We start from the raw sequence: 20345 nt of genomic DNA on the forward strand, positions 1-20345 counted from the left end.
CTTCGAGCAGCGCCGTGAGGAGTGCGCCGAGGGTGGGAAGTGGTGAGGCTAAGATCGGATGCTTGGGATGGTACTTGCGAAGGTCTTCTGGCTGAGAATTGTCATGTCATTCGTTTCGACTGAACGCTAAGCACGCAAAACACAATAGGTTCCGATAGTACTCGTATATTGAAACATTGCAACTCATGACGTCGCCTAGCAGACATTGCTCCCACCAACTTTCGTCGACGCCGCCGTGTCCTTAACCTCACCAAATACCTGCAGGAAAGCTGCCGGCTCTTCCGCACCCTGCACCTCGTACTTCCCATTGATCGTGAAGTTCGGTACACCAGTAATGAATTTATGCTGTGCCTCGTTGACCTCCTGATCAACCTGAGGCCCACCCTTATCACTATCCATCCACTCCCTCGTCTCCTTCTCATCCAGACCAGCCTTGATACCTCGCTGTATCAACACATCCTTCGACGTGATGTCCTCGTTCACTTCGAAGTAGGCATTGAAGAGCTGTTCTACGACTTTGGTTTGCATCTCCTCTCCTTTCGTCTTTCCGAGCTGAATCAGGCGATGGCTGTCCCTGGTGTTGCCTGTCATACCCTTGAAGCCAAAGTCAATACCCACCTGTTTTCCCAACCTGAGGAGGTGACCTTGCATGACATGAGTTCGCTGCGAGCCGAATTTACGCTCATAGTAGGCTTGTTTGTCCACACTTTTGGGCGCATCGGGATTGAGATAGAATGGATACCAGGTCGTTGTGAAGGTATCGTTCGGATTCGTCTGCTTGTGGGCGTCGATCGCTTTATCCAGCCTATTCTTGCCGACATAGCACCAAGGGCATACCTAGTTATATTAGTCTGGATCGTATCGGTGGTTGTACTGGCCAGTCGTATACCGTGTCCGAGACGATATCGATCTTGTACTGCGTCATCCTGCGTAGAGTCGTACGGAAAGCCACACTGAAGGCGTGATGGGTTCGCAAAATATGAGAGGAGGGGAAGAGAGCTCTACTTAGCTTTACCTATGGTTTAGTGGTAGCTTATGTTGTTGTCTGCTAGACTGTGCTCGCTCCTAGGGTAGCTTTGTGGTCAAGTGAGGTTTCGATTATTAATTATGGACCGAGCGACGGCACTGAGCCGTCATTCCCGGTCCGGTGGCATGTCAGTCGTGGGCATAACACAAGACTCAACGACCATTTGTGGGTATGGATATGCACAATTCAGATTTGTGCTTGTTTCAAGGTGGAAGTATGAAAGAGGCAAAGTGGGAGCACGCTTGTTGCGATGACTCGTGGAACTCGACGAGACTGACGTCTCGTCGATCTGATGAGTTAATCCCGATCAATTCCGAACTTCGGGCGCACGATGGGGACGGCCATCGAGACGAGAACAGAAGGCAGCAGCGAGGGATGAAGGCAAAGACAGAAGACGGCAGCGAAGGACGATGAGTAGCATCTGATCACATATTCGCCACCTTACAAATTTGCCCTCTCCTCCCTAACTACAACTCCATGCTCACCACTCCTCGACTTATCCCTCAACACTCTCCTCAAGATCTTGCCACTGGCAGACTTGGGAATCACATCGATGAACTCAACCTCCTTTACAGCCTTGTATCGAACCTTTTTCTCGCGCACATATGCGATGAACTCTCGTCCAAGCTCCTGGCTGGGGTTGTAGTTCGGCTTTGGCACGATATAGGCTTTCGGTACTTCGCCAGAGTATTCATCTGCTATTGACAGCACCGCGACGTCCTCGAGTTTTGGGTGGCCGAGGAGGCAGTCTTCGAGTTCGGCGGGTCTGTGAGAAGTCAGTGACCGTCATTTGTGTTGGTGTCCCGCTCAAGTAGACTTACGCGACACCAATACCCTTCACCTTGATCAACCTGTCAACACCTGGTCAGTTATTGCCTCCGGCATCTATGCTGTACCATGTACTTACTCTTTTATCCGATCGGAGATGGTAATGACACCTTGTTCATCAATATATCCCTGGTCACCAGTATGTAAGTAACCCTCATCATCAAATGTGTCCTTTGTCGCCTTCTCATTGTTCAGATATCCCATGACGATCTGAGGCCCCTTTGCCAGAATCTCACCAGGCTCGCGGATCCCAGCTTCCGTCCCATCTTCCTTCATAATCTTGACCGTCGTGCTGGCACAGATCTCACCTACGGCATGAGCATACTTGTAATCGTATAGCCATGGCGGATGTGCCGTAATACACGAACATGACTCGGTCATACCATAACCTTGCTTGAAGCCGGTCTGCGGAAACTTTTGTTTGAGAAGCTGGATGATCTCTTCACTGAGTGGTGCCGCGCCGCTGGAGAACCTCCTGAGGTGTGAGAGGTCGTATTTGTCCACGATGGGATCTCTAACCATGCGGATCAGGATCGGTGGTACCAAGAGGAGTTCTCTAATCTGGTATTCCACGACTGTGTCAAGCATGCCCTGCATTGTGAATTGTGGTACCATAATGACTTCGGCATTAAGAAGAATTGGTAGATGCAGCACATGTACAAGACCGGTGATGTGGAAGGCGGGCAGTACAGCCAATATGCGTTTCAGATCCGAAGGAGAGATTTTTTGAATCTGTAGACATTGGGCGATGACATTTTGATGAGCGATCATAACAGCCTTAGGCAAACCAGTAGTACCGGATGAGAACGATAGGAAGCCACAGTAGTCGAAGTTTGTCTTGCCTTTTGGTATCGTCCAGTATGGTACCTGCAGGCGCTCTTTCCGTCCCATATCGATGAGCTCTTTGATCGTCGTATACCCATCTGACTGTCCTTCGAGCAGGAAAATGTTCTGCTTAGGGATACCAGCAGCTTTCGCCGAAGCTGTCGCTACTTCCATACTATCTGGGTGTGTCATGAGGAACTTGGCATCAGCCTTTTGTAGTGCATATGTCATCTCCTCGACATTGTACGCCGGGCTAGCTCCCGACACTTTGCCTCCTACACGAAGTGTCGCGTGCATGGCTACAGGATACCATATCGTGTTCTGGCTGAACAGTGCCACCGTTTCGCCAACTTTGAGACCATATCTCTTCACCAAAGCTGTTGACACGCATGTCGCAGCGTCCTTGAGCTGTTTCCAGTTGAGGCTCTCTTTTGTGACTGCGTTGGTAAAGCCGCCGAGTTCATTCTCTGGAAAGCGAGCTAGGGGTGAGTACGTGGAGTGCTCGAACAGCCACTCCCAGGTTGTTATGTCGCGCGGAAGGAGGATGTCACTTTGTAAGCTCTTGAAAGGCATGGTGAGGTTTTGTGTGGCCAGAAAGAGAAATCAAACGGAGGAGAACTTGGTAGAAGAAGGGTACTTAGCTTGACTGACGATCTATAGGTGCCACATAGCTACGCTGCAGCCCGCATGAGGTATCCTCGGCCACGATGCTGGCAGCAGAGCAGAAGAGCCGCTTGATCCCTCGGGTCTTGAAGCTGTCACGAAAGGCGGGGAAGATTGGCGGAGGTGAACGAGATGCCAGATGGTGATGGTTGGTCAAAGCGTCGTGGGCATTTATTTAATCATGAAGCACTTTCTAGAAGCACAATGTTCGCCCGAGACCTTGGAGAACAGAATTGATAACTGCCAAATCGAATCAACTCTACAGTGTGGCAGTAATCGCAGAGGCGCCGACTAAATTTAATATCAAAGCAACTATCCGTCGATAAGCAGGTCCACAACAATCTTGCAGTATTCCCATCTAGCCGATGCGACCTTGTCCAAGAGTGGTGGTTTCTACAAGGTCCGAAATGAGCAGCGGCTGGTTTCTAAAACCGGGAAAGGGGGAGGATTCCGCGAAGGACTTCAATTCGCATAAGCGTATGGCAAACAGCCATCCAATGGTCACCACCATCGCCGTGCCACGAATTTGCGACACTCAGTCGTGCCGAAGTCGATTTGTGCTGATACCGAAAATCTGGCAGATGAGCTAAGCAGTAACGGTCGTCCAGTCGTTTTGCTGTCATTGTCGAGGCTGTTACACTTTTGAACGTTCTTTGGCTTGCCTCGAGTCGTTTCAAGTCGAACCTGGTGTGCGGCCCCCCACCATGATAGGTACGACAGACCCAGCAGCGAGCCAGACGTCAGGATGGTCAATCGCGGCATATAGAGCACGCGTGGCACCAGAGTGTGTGGTTATGGACACAAAAGTGCTGGTATCGGTATCGAACAGATGCTGTAGAAATGTTCGCCACAGGTCTGCATGCTCATCAAGCGTCTCTCGACGGTCTGGAGTCCATAGTTCATCCTCCTCCGATAGTCCTGGAGCCAGCACGAAGTCCGGAAAGTGCTCCGTGATCGCTGAAGCACTACCTCGTTTGTCACAAGTGTGCACACCATAGACCTCGCGGAGTTCCTCGGTTACCACAGGTCTGCTACGTCTGAGATCAAGGACGTTGGACCATGTGGCGTCGGTCGTTTGTAGACATCTCCAAAGAGGACTAGTATACAAGCTCTCGGGCGGAGGGACAAGATCGTGATTGATTGCATTGCGCCAAAAGACACCAAGTTCTCGAGCTTGCTTGAAGCCTTTCTCGGTGAGGCTGGGATTCAACCAGGTGACATTGCCATCGCCTTCGAGTTTCGACCAATGTCGCTCCCATTCGTGTCTGCCGACCTCGCGCTCCTTGACGTTGTGGGCGCCTGTACTCCTTTAGATATGTTCGTTCCTGAGAAAGGTGCTGTGCAAACTACCTTCACCATGTCGAGCCACGTAAAGTACTTTGTAGCGTTCACGTTGTGGATCAATCCCATTCAATCTATGGAGATGTTGATGAAGGCGTTGCCATTGGGCATCATTGTTGCTAGTGTCGCAAGATGGATACTCGCGATCGAGTATACCAAGCCTAGGTAACGTCTTGGCGCGGAAACCACTATCTGGGCCAGTCTGTTGCTGATCGTGAGAGAATATGCCCGGAACGTATGTGAAACCGCTGAACGATTCTTGCGCTTTAGCCATTTCTGACAGCCGAGACTTGATGTATGGCCAGCAGCAAATCACAAGGAGTGTAACCAGTATTGTCAGCACAGCTTCCAGTCGTCGCAACATCACCTTGCACTCTCAGCACAACAATACACAAAAGTGCTGGCTTAGGAGGAAGTAGCTCTGACAGCTTCTAGCCTTTAACATCACGGCTTACTCCCGCGCCACATCACACCACCAGACTGGCTGCATGACTTGGCAGCTGAGACGACTGTGTACCACATGAAGACCAGATCTTCTTCTTGTCTTACTAACACACCAGGGCCCTTCTTCGTTCAACTGGACCCGGTGACAAGACGGCAGCCCAATAGTCAAAGTCCCCAGTTGGAGTAGAAGCTCGAAAGTGTCCGGAATTGCATGCACCTGAAACAATGGTACTACCACATTCCAAGAACAATATACCTGGCGCAGTGTATAAGAACGTCCAATTCGGAAAACCACTGGAGCAGCTGCGTCTACTCCAAATACTGTCAGTGGAGCCGACTATAGAATGCGGGCTGACACTCTCCTCCCTACGCCACGACACGCCGTTCACAGCACTGTCTTATACTTGGGTAAATGCACTGCATCCAGATCAGCCAGCCACTAGCGGTTCAACGCAAGAAGGCACGTTCACGATCAAGGTCAATGGAAAGCGTTGCCGCATCCTTGAGAACCTCTATGATGCACTGAAAGCATTCGGCACAGATCCTGGTCAGTATCTATGGGTTGACGCCATTTGTATCAACCAGCAAGACGTGCGTGAGAAGACATTCCAAGTCCAGCTGATGAGTACAATATACACGGACGCAGCCCAAGTAATTGTGTGGCTTGGCAAAAGCGACACATACACTCAAGATGCTGTGGAACTGATCGAGCATTTGGGATTGCTGGAGTCATCCGAGCGCAGGAGAATTCATTTTGCAAGTCTGGAGACTAGAGAAATTATAGATCTCTTGGATGACGAGTTCCACCGCACAAAATACTGGGTGGCTCTGGCGAAATTCTTTCGACGCACGTGGTTTACGAGAGCGTGGGTCGTGCAAGAAGTGATCCTCGCTAAGCCGGAGAGCTTGGTTGTACGTTGTGGCGATCATACGATTGCCTGGCGATCGTTGAGGCACGTGTCTGGTTGGCTCAGCCAGAGCGCCTGGACGACGACGTTCGCCGATCCTACTTTTGTAGGCGACTCTCTTCTACCGCCACGCCTCAGTGCTGCTGCTAAAATCGGTAGTACCCTGGATGATATCGATAATATGAGCAAGAAGTCCTTCAAAGGAGAGCCGCATGACGTGTTCCTGGATACCCTTATCAGGGTGCGCGACTTCGATAGCGAGAGGCGCCGAGATAAGGCGTACTGCTGCTACGGTATCGGAGAACGCTATCGACTTAGGAGTTTCCCACTTCCGGTTCCGGACTACAGCGATAGCATAACGGACGCCCAAGCCTTCACGCAGACTGCGCGGGCTGTGTTGCAGATGTCGCAGAGCCTACACCTGCTTGCGTATGCCGAGAGCGAGAGAACAGTCGACCTCGATGGTAGGACCACAATGCCATCTTGGGCACCAGATTGGTCTGTGCCCAAAAAGGTCGGCCTTGGTATTACCGGTTACAAGCGGTTCTACGCTGCCGGAAACCTGATGCAAATTGTTGAGTTCACAGGTCCGGACAACATAATTCTGCGCCTCAGGGCAGCCAAAGTCGATGAAGTCGCGGCACTCGGCAACACCAAGGAGGAGATGGCTCGTGGGGACAATCTTGATGCAACTTACGCACTTCTACATCGACTCCAAGACCATGGCGGAATCGGGCACGATACGCAAAGCCGCGAGGAAGTGCTGTGGAGGACCTTGATACACGATACATGCCCAGGCAGTACCTGTCCCGCAAGCGAGAAAGTACGACATGGCTTGCGCCCTTGGCTATCAGCTAGGCCTGGCCGCGGCGGCCAAGCTATCATGGATCTGCTTGACCAGCTGGCGCCTACTCGAGACGGCGCAAGTACTCAGGATGTCCCGGAAGACCCGACACGACTTGACGAGCACGCAGCGGAAATCTCCGCTTTCGCCACAAATTATGCCCTTCGAACGTGCCTGAAGCTTTTCCAGACTTCGACAGGCCTGTTGGGAATGGGCGCCGAAGCAATTGAGCCTGGTGATTCCGTCTGGATTATTCCTGGCTCCAGAGTGCCGCTGATATTGCGAAAGCCATTGGATCCGTCCTATCAGGGTCCGGATGACTTCAGACTCGTGGGTGCTGCATACATTCATGGTTTGATGCATGGCCAGGCACTCGACTCGCAGCCGCCACCTAACTGCAGTAGGACCATCAACATTCATTGATGACTGCGGTCCACGTACGAGCATGTCCGGCAGACCAAGTAGTGTACAAGATCGTGTGGCTCGATAGATGGCGCTGAGACAATCAATGTCATGCTTCCGCCCTGTGCAGTCTCACTCAAGGCTAGCATCGGCCGTGGCATGCTTGCATAAAAAAGCAAAGCTGGATCTGGTGCTCCACGCGACGTCGCGAAATCGAAAGGGAAGCAAACAAGTGTATATACACATGTGCTCCATGCACCCAGTGCGGTATATACTGCGCTTGGAACGTAGCCTTTGAGCTCATATCAGCTCCCTCATCAGCGCCAATAACCTGGACGCACCTTTCTGATCATGCAGCGACACAACTCCTTACTCGCGGCCCTCGTTCTGCTCACCGCATGGGTAGCAGCTGTTCCTCTACCAACGAGAAGTAGTTCGATCTCTACACAGTGCAAAGGAGGCACTTGCTGATCGTAGACAGACGCCGCCGTGCACGATAACACTGCAAAGATCTCAGCAAAAGATAGGCTTCAAGAACGAGATGCGGTGGCCATGGCATTTGCTGTGACGTTGCCAGGCGCGCAATAGGACGGTGAACCGCAAGATCCAAATTTATATGGAAAGCAAGCCGATGCGGAGAAATTGCGAAAGATCTTGAATAAGAGAGGTCCCTGAAAGACCGGTCTGGAGAATAGGACTCGAACGCATCTATGCGTGGTTGTTGTTCGAGCGCTCGGATGTGATCAGAATTCCATACTATCCGCACCAGCAGCGACGTCCTCCTCTCGGCCTCTCTTGCCCTTGTTCTCCTCCTTCAGCAGTCCCGCAACATAACCCCGGAAGAACTCCACATACCCCTTCAGCCTGGTCTTCTGCCAATCCTGCACCTTGGCCTTCTCGTCTGCACTCATGCTGTCCTTGTGCTCATTGTCCCACTCGTCAATTTCGCGTAGCAGCTCTGTGACAGTCGGGACACTCAACGGATCGAAAGCCTCCAGGTCTCGAGTGTCGATTGGTACACAGACTCGGCCGGTTCCGGGATGTACGACGAATGGTGATTTGAGCAGATGATTCAGCTTCTTGGACACTTCGGCATCAAGACGTGGGTATGTGTACTCGAGTCGAATGTCTTGTTTCGCTTCAACAAGTTGCTTAGCAGTCATGGTAGAAAGATGGCCTGCTTCAGCGACGGCATCGATGTCTGCCCATCTCTGGTTGGAAGTCCGGCCGGGCATGCTGTCCCACTTCTTCTGTAATGCCGTTGTCAGGCCCTTGTCCGGCAGCAACTGCAAAATTTTATCTGCTTGCTCAGTCGACGCCCAGGGATCTTGATCGGCCAGTACATCGGTCTGGAAGTAAGGATTCAAGATCTTAAGACTGCGGTCGATGTGTGGGTGCAAAGGCCGGCGGATACCACCTCTCTTGCCCTGCTCGTTGCCCATAGCCAAGACCAGGTAGTTTGCTAATGATCTTCGTTTGGTGTCGTCCATTTCCCGTGCACGCTTGTCACTAATCCATGCGTGAGCACCTCTTCGGCCCGAGTATACCCAGAGGATGTGTTGAAAGCCAAAGTCTTCTCGTAGTGCCGTATCCACCACCTTTACCGCCATAGTAATGAATTGCCAGCACTTGTTACAGATTGCTGCACCAGAACAGCACGTTCTGATCGGGTCATAATCTGTCATGTCGATATCGAAGACCAGCTCTTTCATGACTGGTCTGAAAGCACTCGCTTTTCTGAGCTGCTTCCGATCACGTGGGTTGACACTGTACTGTGGACCAATTTCAAAACGCTCTGGAGTCATCTGTACACACTGCTTGCGGAAGAGGTCTGCTGAAGCGAAGGACTGATATCGGATATATGCTCCTCCAGGCAAGACAAACGCAAACTCTCGGTTCTGAAAATCAGGCTGAGGCGTCGGTGAATGATTCAACCATTGGAAGAGTGGCCTGAAGGGAAAGAGTCGTTGGTAGAATTGTCGTAATATGTCAGGTGAGGAGTATTTGGGCTTTGACACTTGTTGCGGTATATCCTGCAAGCTGTCTTCTGGCTTCCTAGGAGCACTGCTGGAATACTCGTCGTCGTCATCGTCGTCGTCGAATATGCTATCCAGGTTGGCAGTGCCTCCATTCGCGGGTAGTTCCTGAGATTCTGCTAGGTCACTGCTTGGCTCTGCTTCTAGAGGTAGCGCTGGTGCATCGGTCATGTGACTGTCTTCCACATTCATCGTTGCTTCTGCCTCTGGCGATGGCGAAGTAGCGTGCGGCATCGTGGTGGCTTGTATGTGCTCATGTTATGCTGTGGTCGGAAGAGGAAGACGCGTAAGGTGGAAGATGGACGCGCCTGCCCCACAAAAAGCTGCACTAGCGTGACGAGGCCTTAGGCCTTCACTCTTACAACTGAACTACACACTTCGAGACCTTATCAATGCTCTGTATCATGTTTTCAGGTGGCTGAAGCACAAACCAAGCGACTGCTGTGGGCAGTATCATCGGCAACATGTCGACAGAAGAATATGTGGACGCAGTGGGTTGGGTGTCCGACGACTCTGAATTTTATGGTCAGGCTTGCATCGTTCCCGACGCTATTGTACCAAGGTATCAATACTGACTGAGAATCAGGCAACGAAACAATCAAGGCGAGGATGGAGAGCATAGTGTCGCCTATCCCGATCAACTTCAATACGCCTCCCAACATTGCTCGAGCTAACAAGAAGTCTCCGGTATCGACTTCTGCTCTAAGCACTCACACTCGCTGGCATCCCTGAGTGTGAAACGTCCTGCAAACGCAGTCGATTTTCTGAAGTCTCGTCCTCAGATCGCTTTGATGCAAGAAGCTCCCACAATCGCAGCCAAGACTGCCGTAAGTGGCCGATCTCGGACACTCGCGGGTCACACCACCACAGATCTCATTGATGTCAGTACCACACACCGTGATCCGTCAGCCTGGCAGCCTCACGAACCCGTTCTCGACTTCCTTCGACGAGCACCAGTCATGAATCAAGCGACTGCAAATCTGGGTCCGTGGCTCTGGGTCCACAGTCCACGACTTCCTAGCCATCATGTACAGCAACAGCAGAAGACAGATACCGCGTCTTTCCAGGATGGCGGTACGCAGCTACTTCGCGCTTTCAAGGACCAGGAGGCCAAGATCGAGACATCGAATCCCAACAAAGCTGTGGGCATAATCACGAGATACTTGCGACCTTATCGGGAGCAGCTCGAAGACGATCTCCTTCAGCTTGCGGTCAGCACTCACACAACATGCGGCAAATGGATGCTCTTCCCTACGATCGACGATGTGGCACGGGTCTGGCGGGTTGTGGCAGAAGCAGCTGCTGCTGGCAAACTGGGACCCACCTGCAAAGTCGCCACCTATGATGAGTTGAGACCACGCGCAGATCATCTCATATGCATTTACACCTACGACTTCACCGATCTTCCAGATGTGCGGCGTGTGCTGGAAACGTTAGTGGGGCTCGATCTGGTCTCGACGTCTGGTCGCCCTATATACTACAAATGCGATGCATACACATATCTTGATCTGGGGTCACAGAACGAATACAAGATCAAAGCTAGTCTATACTCGAGCAAAGATGTACTGAACGGCGAGGTGAAAGCATTGCCAGATGGACCTATCTTACGACTGTTGAAGAGAAATGGTGCCATCGACACATTCATGTCTGGCTAAGGCCCAGTCAATCGCACCAACATGATTATGGTCGAAGACACATATGTTTGTGCTTTTATTGCTAGATACCCAATATAGTCATGCTTCTTGGTCTCACTCGAGACTCCCAACAATCTATATCTGCTCAAGTCTTGTGGAAGTTTGATAGTTCTGATGGTAAGGCCTGCTCTTACCGTCGACATCGAATATGGTGGAGTTCGTTCCTTCCCTGTTTGTGCGGGATCTCCGTGTCTGAACTTGCCTCCACTTTGCACGACTTCACTTCCACCTTCGTGACTCTACTACTCCATGCATCACACCAACACGTAACCTCAAGACGACAGCACAGATCAGCACTCAATTCCACACGATGTCCTCGCTCATGATCGACATCTTCAGCTTCATCTACGGGACCATCACTTTAGCTGTCTTCTGGCACAAAGCAGTAATAAGTCTCTATGGTCGCCCCCAGAAACAAGTCGCAGATCTCTATACCAGTACTCGACTTGGTATGTTGGCAGAGAGGAAACATGATCAAGCTCATACTAATCAAAAGACTTCCTCACAGAACAAAACAGATTCTGGGATATGACCGTCCCATCGCCACACTACAGGGCCCCTCTGCTTCCAGGACTCAGACATGAATTGGTTACTTTGTCCACGGGTTTGAAGATGCATTACATGGAAAGTTTGAGCAACACTAAAACGAGGACTTTGATCGTACTGATCCACGGCTTCCCTGATTCTTGGTGCATCTTTCACCCGTTGCTGAGCTCGGAAAGGCTTGTAGACCTGGAGGCAGACATCGTTGCTATCGATCTACCTGGTTTCGGTGGAAGCGATGATCTACAGAACTACGGTCCTGACGCAATGCTCAATGCCATAACAGAGACAATCCATCTGCTGAAGCAGCGCTATCTGACCGCTGAAGCTACCAAGTGTATCGTTGTGGGTCATGATTGGGGAGGTATTATTGCCTACAGACTTGCGGCTGAGACGATTGGATTAATGGACAGAGCTTGCATGATCAACACTGCTTATGTATGCTCACTAGAAATGAGCATAGTAACGGAGCTTGGATGAGACTGACTGCTGAGCAGGCACCCCTAATGAAGGCCAACGCGAACGCAGTGCTGACACTGACGAAGCCGCATCTTCTAGCATGGCGAAAGGCGCCGTTCACGATTCAACATCTGCTTGTCGCGTGGACTGCTGCGGAACCTCTTCGTGCGCAGTTGCTCAAATCCTGCTATGTAAGTCTCGACGGGCGATTGGTCGCTGGAGAACGATGACTGAACTGCCCAATCAGATCTTCATGCTCAACTTGCCGTTGTGGATGCTAAGACGTAACACCATCACCATCGAATACTTACTCGACTTATGTCACACGCGTGGAAATACCTCCATCACTGCTGTCCCTCCAGTACTCTTCGAGACGAGCAATCCCTCCAATAACCCTCGCCGTGACGCTTTTGCTCAAGCTCGCGCCAGTTCGTTTGGGCCGGGCCATGTGGAGAGTGCAGTCCGAGGCGCAAAGTATGGTCATTCTGTCAAGGTCCGCAGCAGGAAGAGCGATCGTCTTCCAGGAGACTGGCTACAACGGATTCGACTTTATCGAGAAGGACTAGCAGCAGATGACTGGCAGCTAGTGCCTCATCTTCAACAATACGCACTACCGAGAAGCCATAATCGGACGACCTTCAAGTGCCCAGTAAGTGTAATATTTGGCATGCGAGACTTGGCTCTAGATCCACGAATTGTCTTGGACGGTATAGAACGCTATTTTCAATCTTCGACTTTAACACTTCCTGGAGATGCTGGCTCGATGGCTGAAGCTGATCAAAGCCAGGTTGTCGAGCTCAAGGATGCTGGACATTGGCCCATGCTGGATAGCGAGCAGGGCATGGAAGCCATGGTGAGGACCATGTGGTGGATGGTGAGGCCAGAATATGGGTTGGACTCTGCATTCAGTAGCTGGATTGTGACGCAAAAGAATGAGATCAATACCAAGTTGTATGGCTGATATATGGATCCGGAATAACCAATGCGTTCCTGCATTCGCGAGACAGTGAAGGAAAGTGATTGAGACTCGAATCAAATGTCTTCACCAACTCGCCTTCCTAGTCCGAACTCGGCCGACGGGAATCTCAACCGCCTTCCCGCGAGCTTATCGCCCAAAGTCAACTCAACAAACGTGCCTCTTCCGACCACTGATAAGCCTGCATGGAGTTGCTATCGAGTAATCGCCTACAAATACACCTTCTGCCGTCCATACAATGCGAGTCGGTAGCTACACGAGTGTGGTGCAGGCGGGCTCCTCCGATGGCTCTTGGGCAGAGACGAGCGACCAGTTCCTTGTGCCATGAACGCATTATTGTCTACGACACTGGTATGTGGCCTGGTATGTAGCTTGCTTATCGTCTCTCCAATCTTTTATCTTCACATGTAAACGAACCCCGAGCATTCTCTAGGCTGAATACGAGCATCACTCACTCGGTTGCCTGCAGCTCATGCTGTGGCTTTCGACATCCACCACATTGATCCCATCTAGACTCTAGACACTATGGCGCCCTTCGCAACAGGAACAGATACACCACATCCCGTCAATGGCAGTCCCAAGATCGAGGCCAATGCCTCCGACATCACTGTTCTATCTTCTTCACGAGCAGTTGTTGAGGACAGACTCACGGCTGCAACAATTGTCGTTTCAACCATAACAGGCAAGATCACCTCAATCTTCCATTCCGTCCTGCCGGAATCGTCCTTCCCGCCTGGTACACCATACAACGATTACAGCCCACACGTCTTATTACCAGGTCTTGTCGATGCACATGTCCACCTCAACGAGCCGGGCAGGACAGAGTGGGAAGGTTTCTGGACCGGCACGAGGGCAGCGGCCTTTGGTGGAGTCACAACGGTGGTCGATATGCCATTGAATGCTATCCCACCAACAACGACCGTTGCCGGACTGAAAGAGAAGATCGCAGCCGCGCAAGGGAAGTGCTGGGTGGATGTTGGATTTTATGGCGGGATCATACCGGGCAACACAGAAGAGCTGAAGCCACTGGTCAAGGAAGGTGTGAGAGGGTTCAAGGGCTTTCTGATCGATAGTGGGGTCGAGGAGTTCCCGGCTGTGTCCTCGATAGATGTTGCGAAGGCATTCTTAGTTCTTGCCGACGAGCCTACGACCGTCATGTTCCACGCTGAGATGATACCGCCTATATCTGCATCGGTGGGAGACGACGTGCAGTGGTCACTACCACCACTCGAGCCAACTGGTCCATTGGATAGATATCAGACCTTTCTGGACTCTCGACCTGCCTCGTTCGAGACATACGCCATACTACAGATTCTGAGTCTAGCACACCTCGCTCCGAGGCTACCGCTGCACATTGTACACTTGTCTGCCATCGAAGCCATACCAATGCTGCGGGCAGCCAGAGAACTAGGTGTGAAGATCACTGCAGAGACGTGCTTCCACTACTTGAGCTTGGCGGCCGAGCAGATCAAGGAGGGCGATACACGGCATAAGTGCTGCCCGCCCATCCGAGACCAGGCTAACCAGGATGGGTTGTGGGATGAGATGCTGGATGTGAAGGATAGCGTGATCAAGACTGTAGTCTCGGATCATTCTCCATGCACGCCAAATCTCAAGCTTCTGCCAGCTCATGTCCCAGGTGCACAAGAGTCGCCGAAAGCAAGCTGCGCGCCGAGAGCTGGGAAGGGTGACTTCTTTGGCGCATGGGGTGGTATCTCCTCCGTAGGCCTTGGGATCAGTATCCTCTGGACCGAGTCCATGCGACGATCCTTGGATGTTGATGAGACTCTGCTCAATATCTCCCGATGGTGCTGTGTCAATACCGCTAGGCAAGTAGGTCTGGAGGACAAGAAAGGAGCTTTGAAGGTAGGCATGGATGGTGACATAGCGATCTTTGACGACGAGGCTGCATTTGAGGTTCAGAGCAGTACGATGCTGTTCAGGAACAAGTGCTCGCCGTATCAAGGCAAGACACTGCGAGGTGTTGTGCGAGAGACATGGTTGCGAGGACGAAGAGTACATTCCAGAGTTGGCGGGTTCGTCGAGAAGGGTGGACCCAGCGGTCACTTATTGCTCGAGCCTCGGGTAAAGGCGTAGATGTATTGCACAAAGAAGAAGATCTCGCGACATTATTGTCCAGGTCTCGAGGTATTTCCAAACCATATCTTTGAGGCTAAAAGCCACGTGAGAAAGTGAGAATCACTTCGGCTTCATTGCTCGGCCCGTATCATCGGTGCGGCTGCCGACGACGTCTCGACTGCCGTGTAACAACAGGCGCAGAGCCTTGCAGCAGTTTGCATCTGCAAGCTTATCTTGAGCATTGCATACAATTTCATCGACCAGTAGTTTCGTGTCCGTGGGCCACGCTGCTCAAAGCATACTTATCAGAAGGATTTGCTCGAAAGCAGGACGACGTGTCAAGACACACACCGCTACGATGGCGTGCCGGGCGGCGCGACCTCTGTGCTCACCTCGTCCCATCCTGATCTTGCGGAAGCACTCTATGCTCAAGATTGGCAGTCTACGATCATAGAATATTCACTACCCTACACCATTGCGACTCATATTGGAAGTAAAACAACTGGTTGCAGATGTGTGACGTTCCGTCTTCCTTCCAAAAACTGTTCTAGCGTGCCTTCGCATCTGGTAACCGAAGAGGTGTTCCACCCTAGCGAGTCGCAACCCTAGACGTCGATCCACCAACACCTTCAATTTCCACGACACAGCAGACTTTACCCTGACCTCACCTTGCTGCACGACCCCCCCCCCCGGCACCTGAAAGCCGGGACAATTCGGAGTTTGTGCTACCGCCTTCCCATCTACGAACCTTCGTAAAGAACCGCCGCTCGCCAGCACAACAATCTCTGGAGTGCGTGGCAACTCAATACAGCGCTGTGCAACAGCACATCCCGGCCCCAATAGAGCTCAATATGCAATGGCAATATCTCAAGCACCAGTCCCGGAACGCATCAGGCCATGCCGAGAAGGGCGTGACAAGACCCGTCAATCACGGCCGTACGGTAAGTCCTCCCCATGTTTCCAACCGACCCTACGATCCCGCGATACCGGCACCCTCCTTGCAATCCTGCGTGCCATGCAAACCTGCCGTGAATCTCACTATCACCGACAACTTCCTTCCTGAGGAAACTCACGCACGTGTACCGGCCTTCCTGACATCCTCTGCGTTCCTGACATGTCTGACGAATCAGATCTTGACTCGCTACGGCGGCAAAATACACGCGTGAAAGGATGCTTGGGTGTGATCGCACCCATGGCTCACCGCTCCCCATCTATCATGTCTCTTGGTCTCGCCCGCCGTTGCGCCTAACGCGCCAAAGCACACATTTGTTTTTGTGAACGTCCTTCCTAGAGAGAAGTGTCTAACCGCAGCTATGGATGTAGCACCTCCGTATAACCGGGCTGAGAAGCACGACTCTACCACCACGGCAGCTGCAGCGACAGACGGAAAGAAGCCGCAGTCGTTTGTTGGACGACCGCCAATGGCTTCCATTGAGGATGATGACGAGAGGTTGTTGGCTCGGATAGGATACAAGCAGGTGTGTTCGATCTCTACCACTACTTACTACAACATCTGACGCACCAGCAGGAATTACGAAGAGAGTTCACCAAATGGTCGACAGTTTCCTATGCCATCTCCATCCTTGGCGTTCTCGGGTCCCAACCAGCGACTTATGGAGTACCTATCAGTGTCGGTGGTCCAGCTACTGCAGTATGGGCGTGGTTTGTGGGCTCAATCATGGCGATGGTGATCGCCAGCTGTGTCGCGGAGCTGGTCTCTGCATATCCTACAGCAGGAGGCATGTACTTCGTGACAAAGCACGTAGTACCTGAGAAGCATGTGGCGATATGGGCATGGATCATCGGCTGGTGCAACTTCTTGGGTCAGGCTACTGGCGTTGCATCACTGGCGTACACCATCGGACAAATGATTTTGGCCGGTGCGAGTATGAACTCTGGGCTTGAGGATGGCACGTATGCCTACTCACCGACAGCAGCTCAGACAGTCCTGGTGGCCATCCTGGTGCTGTTCATCTTTGGCGCCATATGCTCGCTGACGACACGAGCGCTGCATCGGATCGTGCTGTGGTTTGCGCCAATCAACATCTTGGCCACTATCGCCATCTGCATCGCACTGCTTGTCCTCACACCCGACAAGCGAAGTGCCAAGTTCGTCTTCACTGATATCGAGGACTATTCGGGTTGGGGCAGCCGTGGCTTCTCATTCTTGCTTGGTTTCCTGAACGTGGCATGGGTCATGACTGACTATGACGGTGAGCTGTCGTGTACTCAAACACAGCAGAGGCGATGTGGCTAACGTGTAACAGGCACCACGCATATGTCTGAAGAGACACATGATGCAGCCGTACGTGGTCCTTTGGCGATCCGTCTAGCCGTTCTCGTGTCTGGAGTACTCGGATGGTTGCTCAACATCACTTTCACGTTCTGTCTGACACCGACGTACATGGACGACATTGTACACTCACCGACTGGTCTCCCTGTCGCCCAGATCTTCCTCAATGCTGGCGGTAGAGCAGGAGGCACCGCCATGTTATTCTTTGTTATCCTCGTACAGTTCTTCACTGGAGCATCCGCACTTCTGGCTAACGCTCGAATGACATATGCTTTTGCCCGCGATGAAGCCTTGCCATTCTCTCGTTTCTGGAGCAAGGTCAATACTACCACGGGCACTCCTGTAAATGCCGTTTGGCTCGTGGTGTTCTTCTGCTGCTGTCTGAACCTGATCGGTATCGGCTCAACGGAGACTATCACAGCCATCTTCAACCTTTGTGCGCCATGCCTCGATCTGAGCTACATTGCCGTTCTGTTTGCGCACCAGGTCTACGCGGACAAAGTACAGTTCATTGAAGGTCCTTTCACGCTCGGTAAATGGAGCAAGCCTTTGAACTACCTTGCGATCAGCTGGGTGCTATTCATCAGCGTGGTGTTGTTCTTCCCAACCGCGAAGCCTGTCACAGCGACGAACATGAACTACGCGATTGTTGTCGCAGCCTTCGTGGGACTGTTTTCGCTCGGATGGTGGTGGGCTGGAGCCAGACACAAATATACTGGTCCGAGGACACAGGATCTTATGCACATTGTTGGTGAATCCGAACCTGATGAGTATGCTTGAACAACTCTTTTATGGATCATCTCGAAGATCACAAATCTACGATCATGCCACGAACCACCGCGCGGACGGCCTCGCGACTTTACCACACCGACACACTCTTCCAGCAATAATGCTTGCGTTGCCAGTACAGGTATGCGGAACGGCTCATTTTGCTCACCCTGAGGACTCGGGAACGGCGCTTGATATCGCCTGCTTGCGCGAGCTGCCGTGTGTTACGGACGTTAGATGACGACGGCAAGATGCTCGATACAACCAAGCATCCCAAGCGCCACTGTGGTGCTCGTGACGAGGCGCTATCTCGGCGATTTAGCGGAAAATATCCGGCTTGGTCGTAGTATGGTGCTAGAGCATTGGCAATCAACCAGATCGATACACTTTGAACCTTTACATAAATATCGCACAATCGCACGTAGATGTATAGAGCTAGATTGTACAGTGTACATGATAGTCAATCCCCATGACGGCTCAAATTGCTACCGAGCTTTCTACACTCTCGCAACCGCTTCCTGTCGCAAAATCATTCAGCACAAGACGTCCTTCGACCGTTCGCTCAAGCTTACAGGATCCTATAAGAGACGATGAGGCCACTCTACATCCTCTAGAGCGCACGATTACTGTGACTTCGAACAGTGAGACCGCTGTTATCATTACCAGCGTCACGCTCGTCACAGCCATCTCTACCCTGCTCAATGGCCTCACTACCGTCGCTCTTCCAACCATGGCACGCGAGCTCAGCATCCCCGACTCTCTGCAACTGTGGCCCACCAGTATGCAAGCTCTCACAACCGGCTGCACGCTTCTCCTCTCCGGCACTATCGCCGATGCACTGGGATCACGCTTCATGTACCTCGTTGGCACCGTCCTCCAAGCCGGCACAATCCTTGGCTGTGGTCTGAGTAAAACTGCTACCCAACTCATCATCTTCCGTGGCTTAAGCGGTATCGCAGTGAGTCTCTGCCTCCCCAGCGCCGTGAGCATTATCACCGGGTCATTCGTCGGCAAACGCCGGGATATGGCTTTCGCTTCTATGGGTGGTGGACAGCCGGTAGGGTTTAGTGTCGGACTTGCACTGGGTGGTATCCTCACCGATACTATAGGGTGGCGGTGGGGTTTCTACCTTGCGGCTATTTTGGACGCGGTCGTCTTCGCTATTGCCCTGTGGGGTTTGCCGAAGGAGATTGATGAGCGTGGTGGTGGTGGGGAGGAAGGCGGGCCAGCAAGCTCGGGCTGGAGAGAGAAGTTGGGGAGGTTGAAGACGGAGATTGACTGGGTTGGGGCGGTGATTGCGAGTTCGAGTTTGGCTATGTTGAGTTATGCTTTTGCGGCAATTACTGGGAGTACGGCGGACATCCGACAGCCGGCTACGCTGGCATTGCTCATTACGGCTATCGTTCTAGTACCTGTCTTTGTACTCTGGGTTGGGCGGCAAGAACGACTGGGCAAACCGGCTATCATTCCGAATAGTCTCTGGCGAAACAAGATCTTCACTACGATCTGTTTGGCTGTCTTCTTGACGTGGGGATCATTCAACGCACTCGAGACTATGTTGACCTTCTACTTTCAGCGAGTACAGGGCTTGAGCGCTATTCAAAGCTCCATACGCTTTATTCCGGCGCCTGTCTCGGGAGCACTCAGTAACATCGCAATGGGCTTACTTGTACATCGCGTGAAAGCGAACTATCTCGCGCTTGGTGGATGCATATTGAGCATCGTGGCCCCGTTAGCGATGGCTTTTTCCAAGCCACATAGCAACTATTGGGCGAGTGGTAAGTACGATGGGCATGGTCACTTTAGTTCTCAGGCTGACAACCGTGAACAACAGCCTTCCTCGCCAATGTCTTCAACCCCGTCGGCGCCGACAGTCTATTTACTATATCGAACCTGCTCATCACGTCAGTCTTTCCGGCCAAGACACAAGCACTTGCCGGTGGCGTCTTCAACACCATATCTCAGGTTGGCAAAGCCGTGGGTTTGGCTTTGGTGGCGGTGATTGCCTCGAGCGTCACGACTAACTCCGACTATGTCCTCAAGGACTCTCCAGATGCTCTGATGGAGGGATATAGAGCTACATTCTGGTTCGGCTTTGCCAGTGTGGTTGCGACCGTGATGTTGTCTGCGTGGGGTTTGAGGAGGATCGGCAAGGTCGGCCATAAGAGGGACTGATAGCCATTTATATGTGTACAACGGGAGCCATGTCTCTGCG

General features: G+C 52.0%; 10 protein-coding genes across 10 annotated transcripts; 6 read left to right on the forward strand and 4 right to left on the reverse strand.

Annotated features, from left to right (window-relative positions):
* Positions 1 to 195: 195 nt before the first annotated feature.
* On the reverse strand, positions 196 to 925 carry LTS14_010729 (uncharacterized protein; the record flags this gene model as incomplete). Its single annotated transcript, XM_064843405.1, has 2 exons — positions 196 to 837; positions 890 to 925. The coding sequence occupies 2 exons, from the start codon at positions 923 to 925 to the stop codon at positions 196 to 198; spliced, it is 678 nt and encodes a 225-aa protein (XP_064688989.1).
* A 543-nt stretch (positions 926 to 1468) lies between these two features.
* Positions 1469 to 3253, reverse strand: LTS14_010730 (uncharacterized protein; the record flags this gene model as incomplete). The annotated part of the gene is made up of 3 exons (XM_064843406.1): positions 1469 to 1793; positions 1849 to 1878; positions 1935 to 3253. 3 exons carry the CDS (start codon positions 3251 to 3253, stop codon positions 1469 to 1471), a joined length of 1674 nt encoding a protein of 557 aa, XP_064688990.1.
* A 763-nt stretch (positions 3254 to 4016) lies between these two features.
* PMU1_3 (putative phosphoglycerate mutase pmu1) lies at positions 4017 to 4958 on the reverse strand (the record flags this gene model as incomplete). The annotated part of the gene is made up of 2 exons (XM_064843407.1): positions 4017 to 4642; positions 4694 to 4958. 2 exons carry the CDS (start codon positions 4956 to 4958, stop codon positions 4017 to 4019), a joined length of 891 nt encoding a protein of 296 aa, XP_064688991.1.
* A 395-nt stretch (positions 4959 to 5353) lies between these two features.
* On the forward strand, positions 5354 to 7303 carry LTS14_010732 (uncharacterized protein; the record flags this gene model as incomplete). The annotated part of the gene is given in 2 exon segments (XM_064843408.1): positions 5354 to 5356; positions 5375 to 7303. 2 exon segments carry the CDS (start codon positions 5354 to 5356, stop codon positions 7301 to 7303), a joined length of 1932 nt encoding a protein of 643 aa, XP_064688992.1.
* A 722-nt stretch (positions 7304 to 8025) lies between these two features.
* PRI1 (p48 polypeptide of DNA primase) lies at positions 8026 to 9552 on the reverse strand (the record flags this gene model as incomplete). The annotated part of the gene is made up of 2 exons (XM_064843409.1): positions 8026 to 9049; positions 9098 to 9552. The coding sequence occupies 2 exons, from the start codon at positions 9550 to 9552 to the stop codon at positions 8026 to 8028; spliced, it is 1479 nt and encodes a 492-aa protein (XP_064688993.1).
* Positions 9553 to 9782: 230 nt separating this feature from the next.
* LTS14_010734 (uncharacterized protein) lies at positions 9783 to 10973 on the forward strand (the record flags this gene model as incomplete). The annotated part of the gene is made up of 3 exons (XM_064843410.1): positions 9783 to 9843; positions 9905 to 10005; positions 10101 to 10973. The coding sequence occupies 3 exons, from the start codon at positions 9783 to 9785 to the stop codon at positions 10971 to 10973; spliced, it is 1035 nt and encodes a 344-aa protein (XP_064688994.1).
* A 349-nt stretch (positions 10974 to 11322) lies between these two features.
* On the forward strand, positions 11323 to 12975 carry LTS14_010735 (uncharacterized protein; the record flags this gene model as incomplete). Its single annotated transcript, XM_064843411.1, has 5 exons — positions 11323 to 11461; positions 11521 to 11993; positions 12053 to 12205; positions 12262 to 12663; positions 12802 to 12975. 5 exons carry the CDS (start codon positions 11323 to 11325, stop codon positions 12973 to 12975), a joined length of 1341 nt encoding a protein of 446 aa, XP_064688995.1.
* A 339-nt stretch (positions 12976 to 13314) lies between these two features.
* Positions 13315 to 15087, forward strand: DAL1 (Allantoinase; the record flags this gene model as incomplete). Its single annotated transcript, XM_064843412.1, has 2 exons — positions 13315 to 13341; positions 13504 to 15087. The coding sequence occupies 2 exons, from the start codon at positions 13315 to 13317 to the stop codon at positions 15085 to 15087; spliced, it is 1611 nt and encodes a 536-aa protein (XP_064688996.1).
* Positions 15088 to 16382: 1295 nt separating this feature from the next.
* TPO5_2 (polyamine transporter tpo5) lies at positions 16383 to 18142 on the forward strand (the record flags this gene model as incomplete). The annotated part of the gene is made up of 3 exons (XM_064843413.1): positions 16383 to 16547; positions 16598 to 17282; positions 17337 to 18142. The coding sequence occupies 3 exons, from the start codon at positions 16383 to 16385 to the stop codon at positions 18140 to 18142; spliced, it is 1656 nt and encodes a 551-aa protein (XP_064688997.1).
* Positions 18143 to 18599: 457 nt separating this feature from the next.
* On the forward strand, positions 18600 to 20305 carry LTS14_010738 (uncharacterized protein; the record flags this gene model as incomplete). Its single annotated transcript, XM_064843414.1, has 2 exons — positions 18600 to 19908; positions 19965 to 20305. 2 exons carry the CDS (start codon positions 18600 to 18602, stop codon positions 20303 to 20305), a joined length of 1650 nt encoding a protein of 549 aa, XP_064688998.1.
* Positions 20306 to 20345: the final 40 nt, after the last annotated feature.

The sequence above is a fragment of the Recurvomyces mirabilis genome (assembly GCF_035927965.1).
Source record: "Recurvomyces mirabilis strain CCFEE 5264 chromosome Unknown scaffold_49, whole genome shotgun sequence".
In the NCBI taxonomy this organism is placed as follows: Eukaryota; Fungi; Ascomycota; class Dothideomycetes; order Mycosphaerellales; family Teratosphaeriaceae; genus Recurvomyces; species Recurvomyces mirabilis.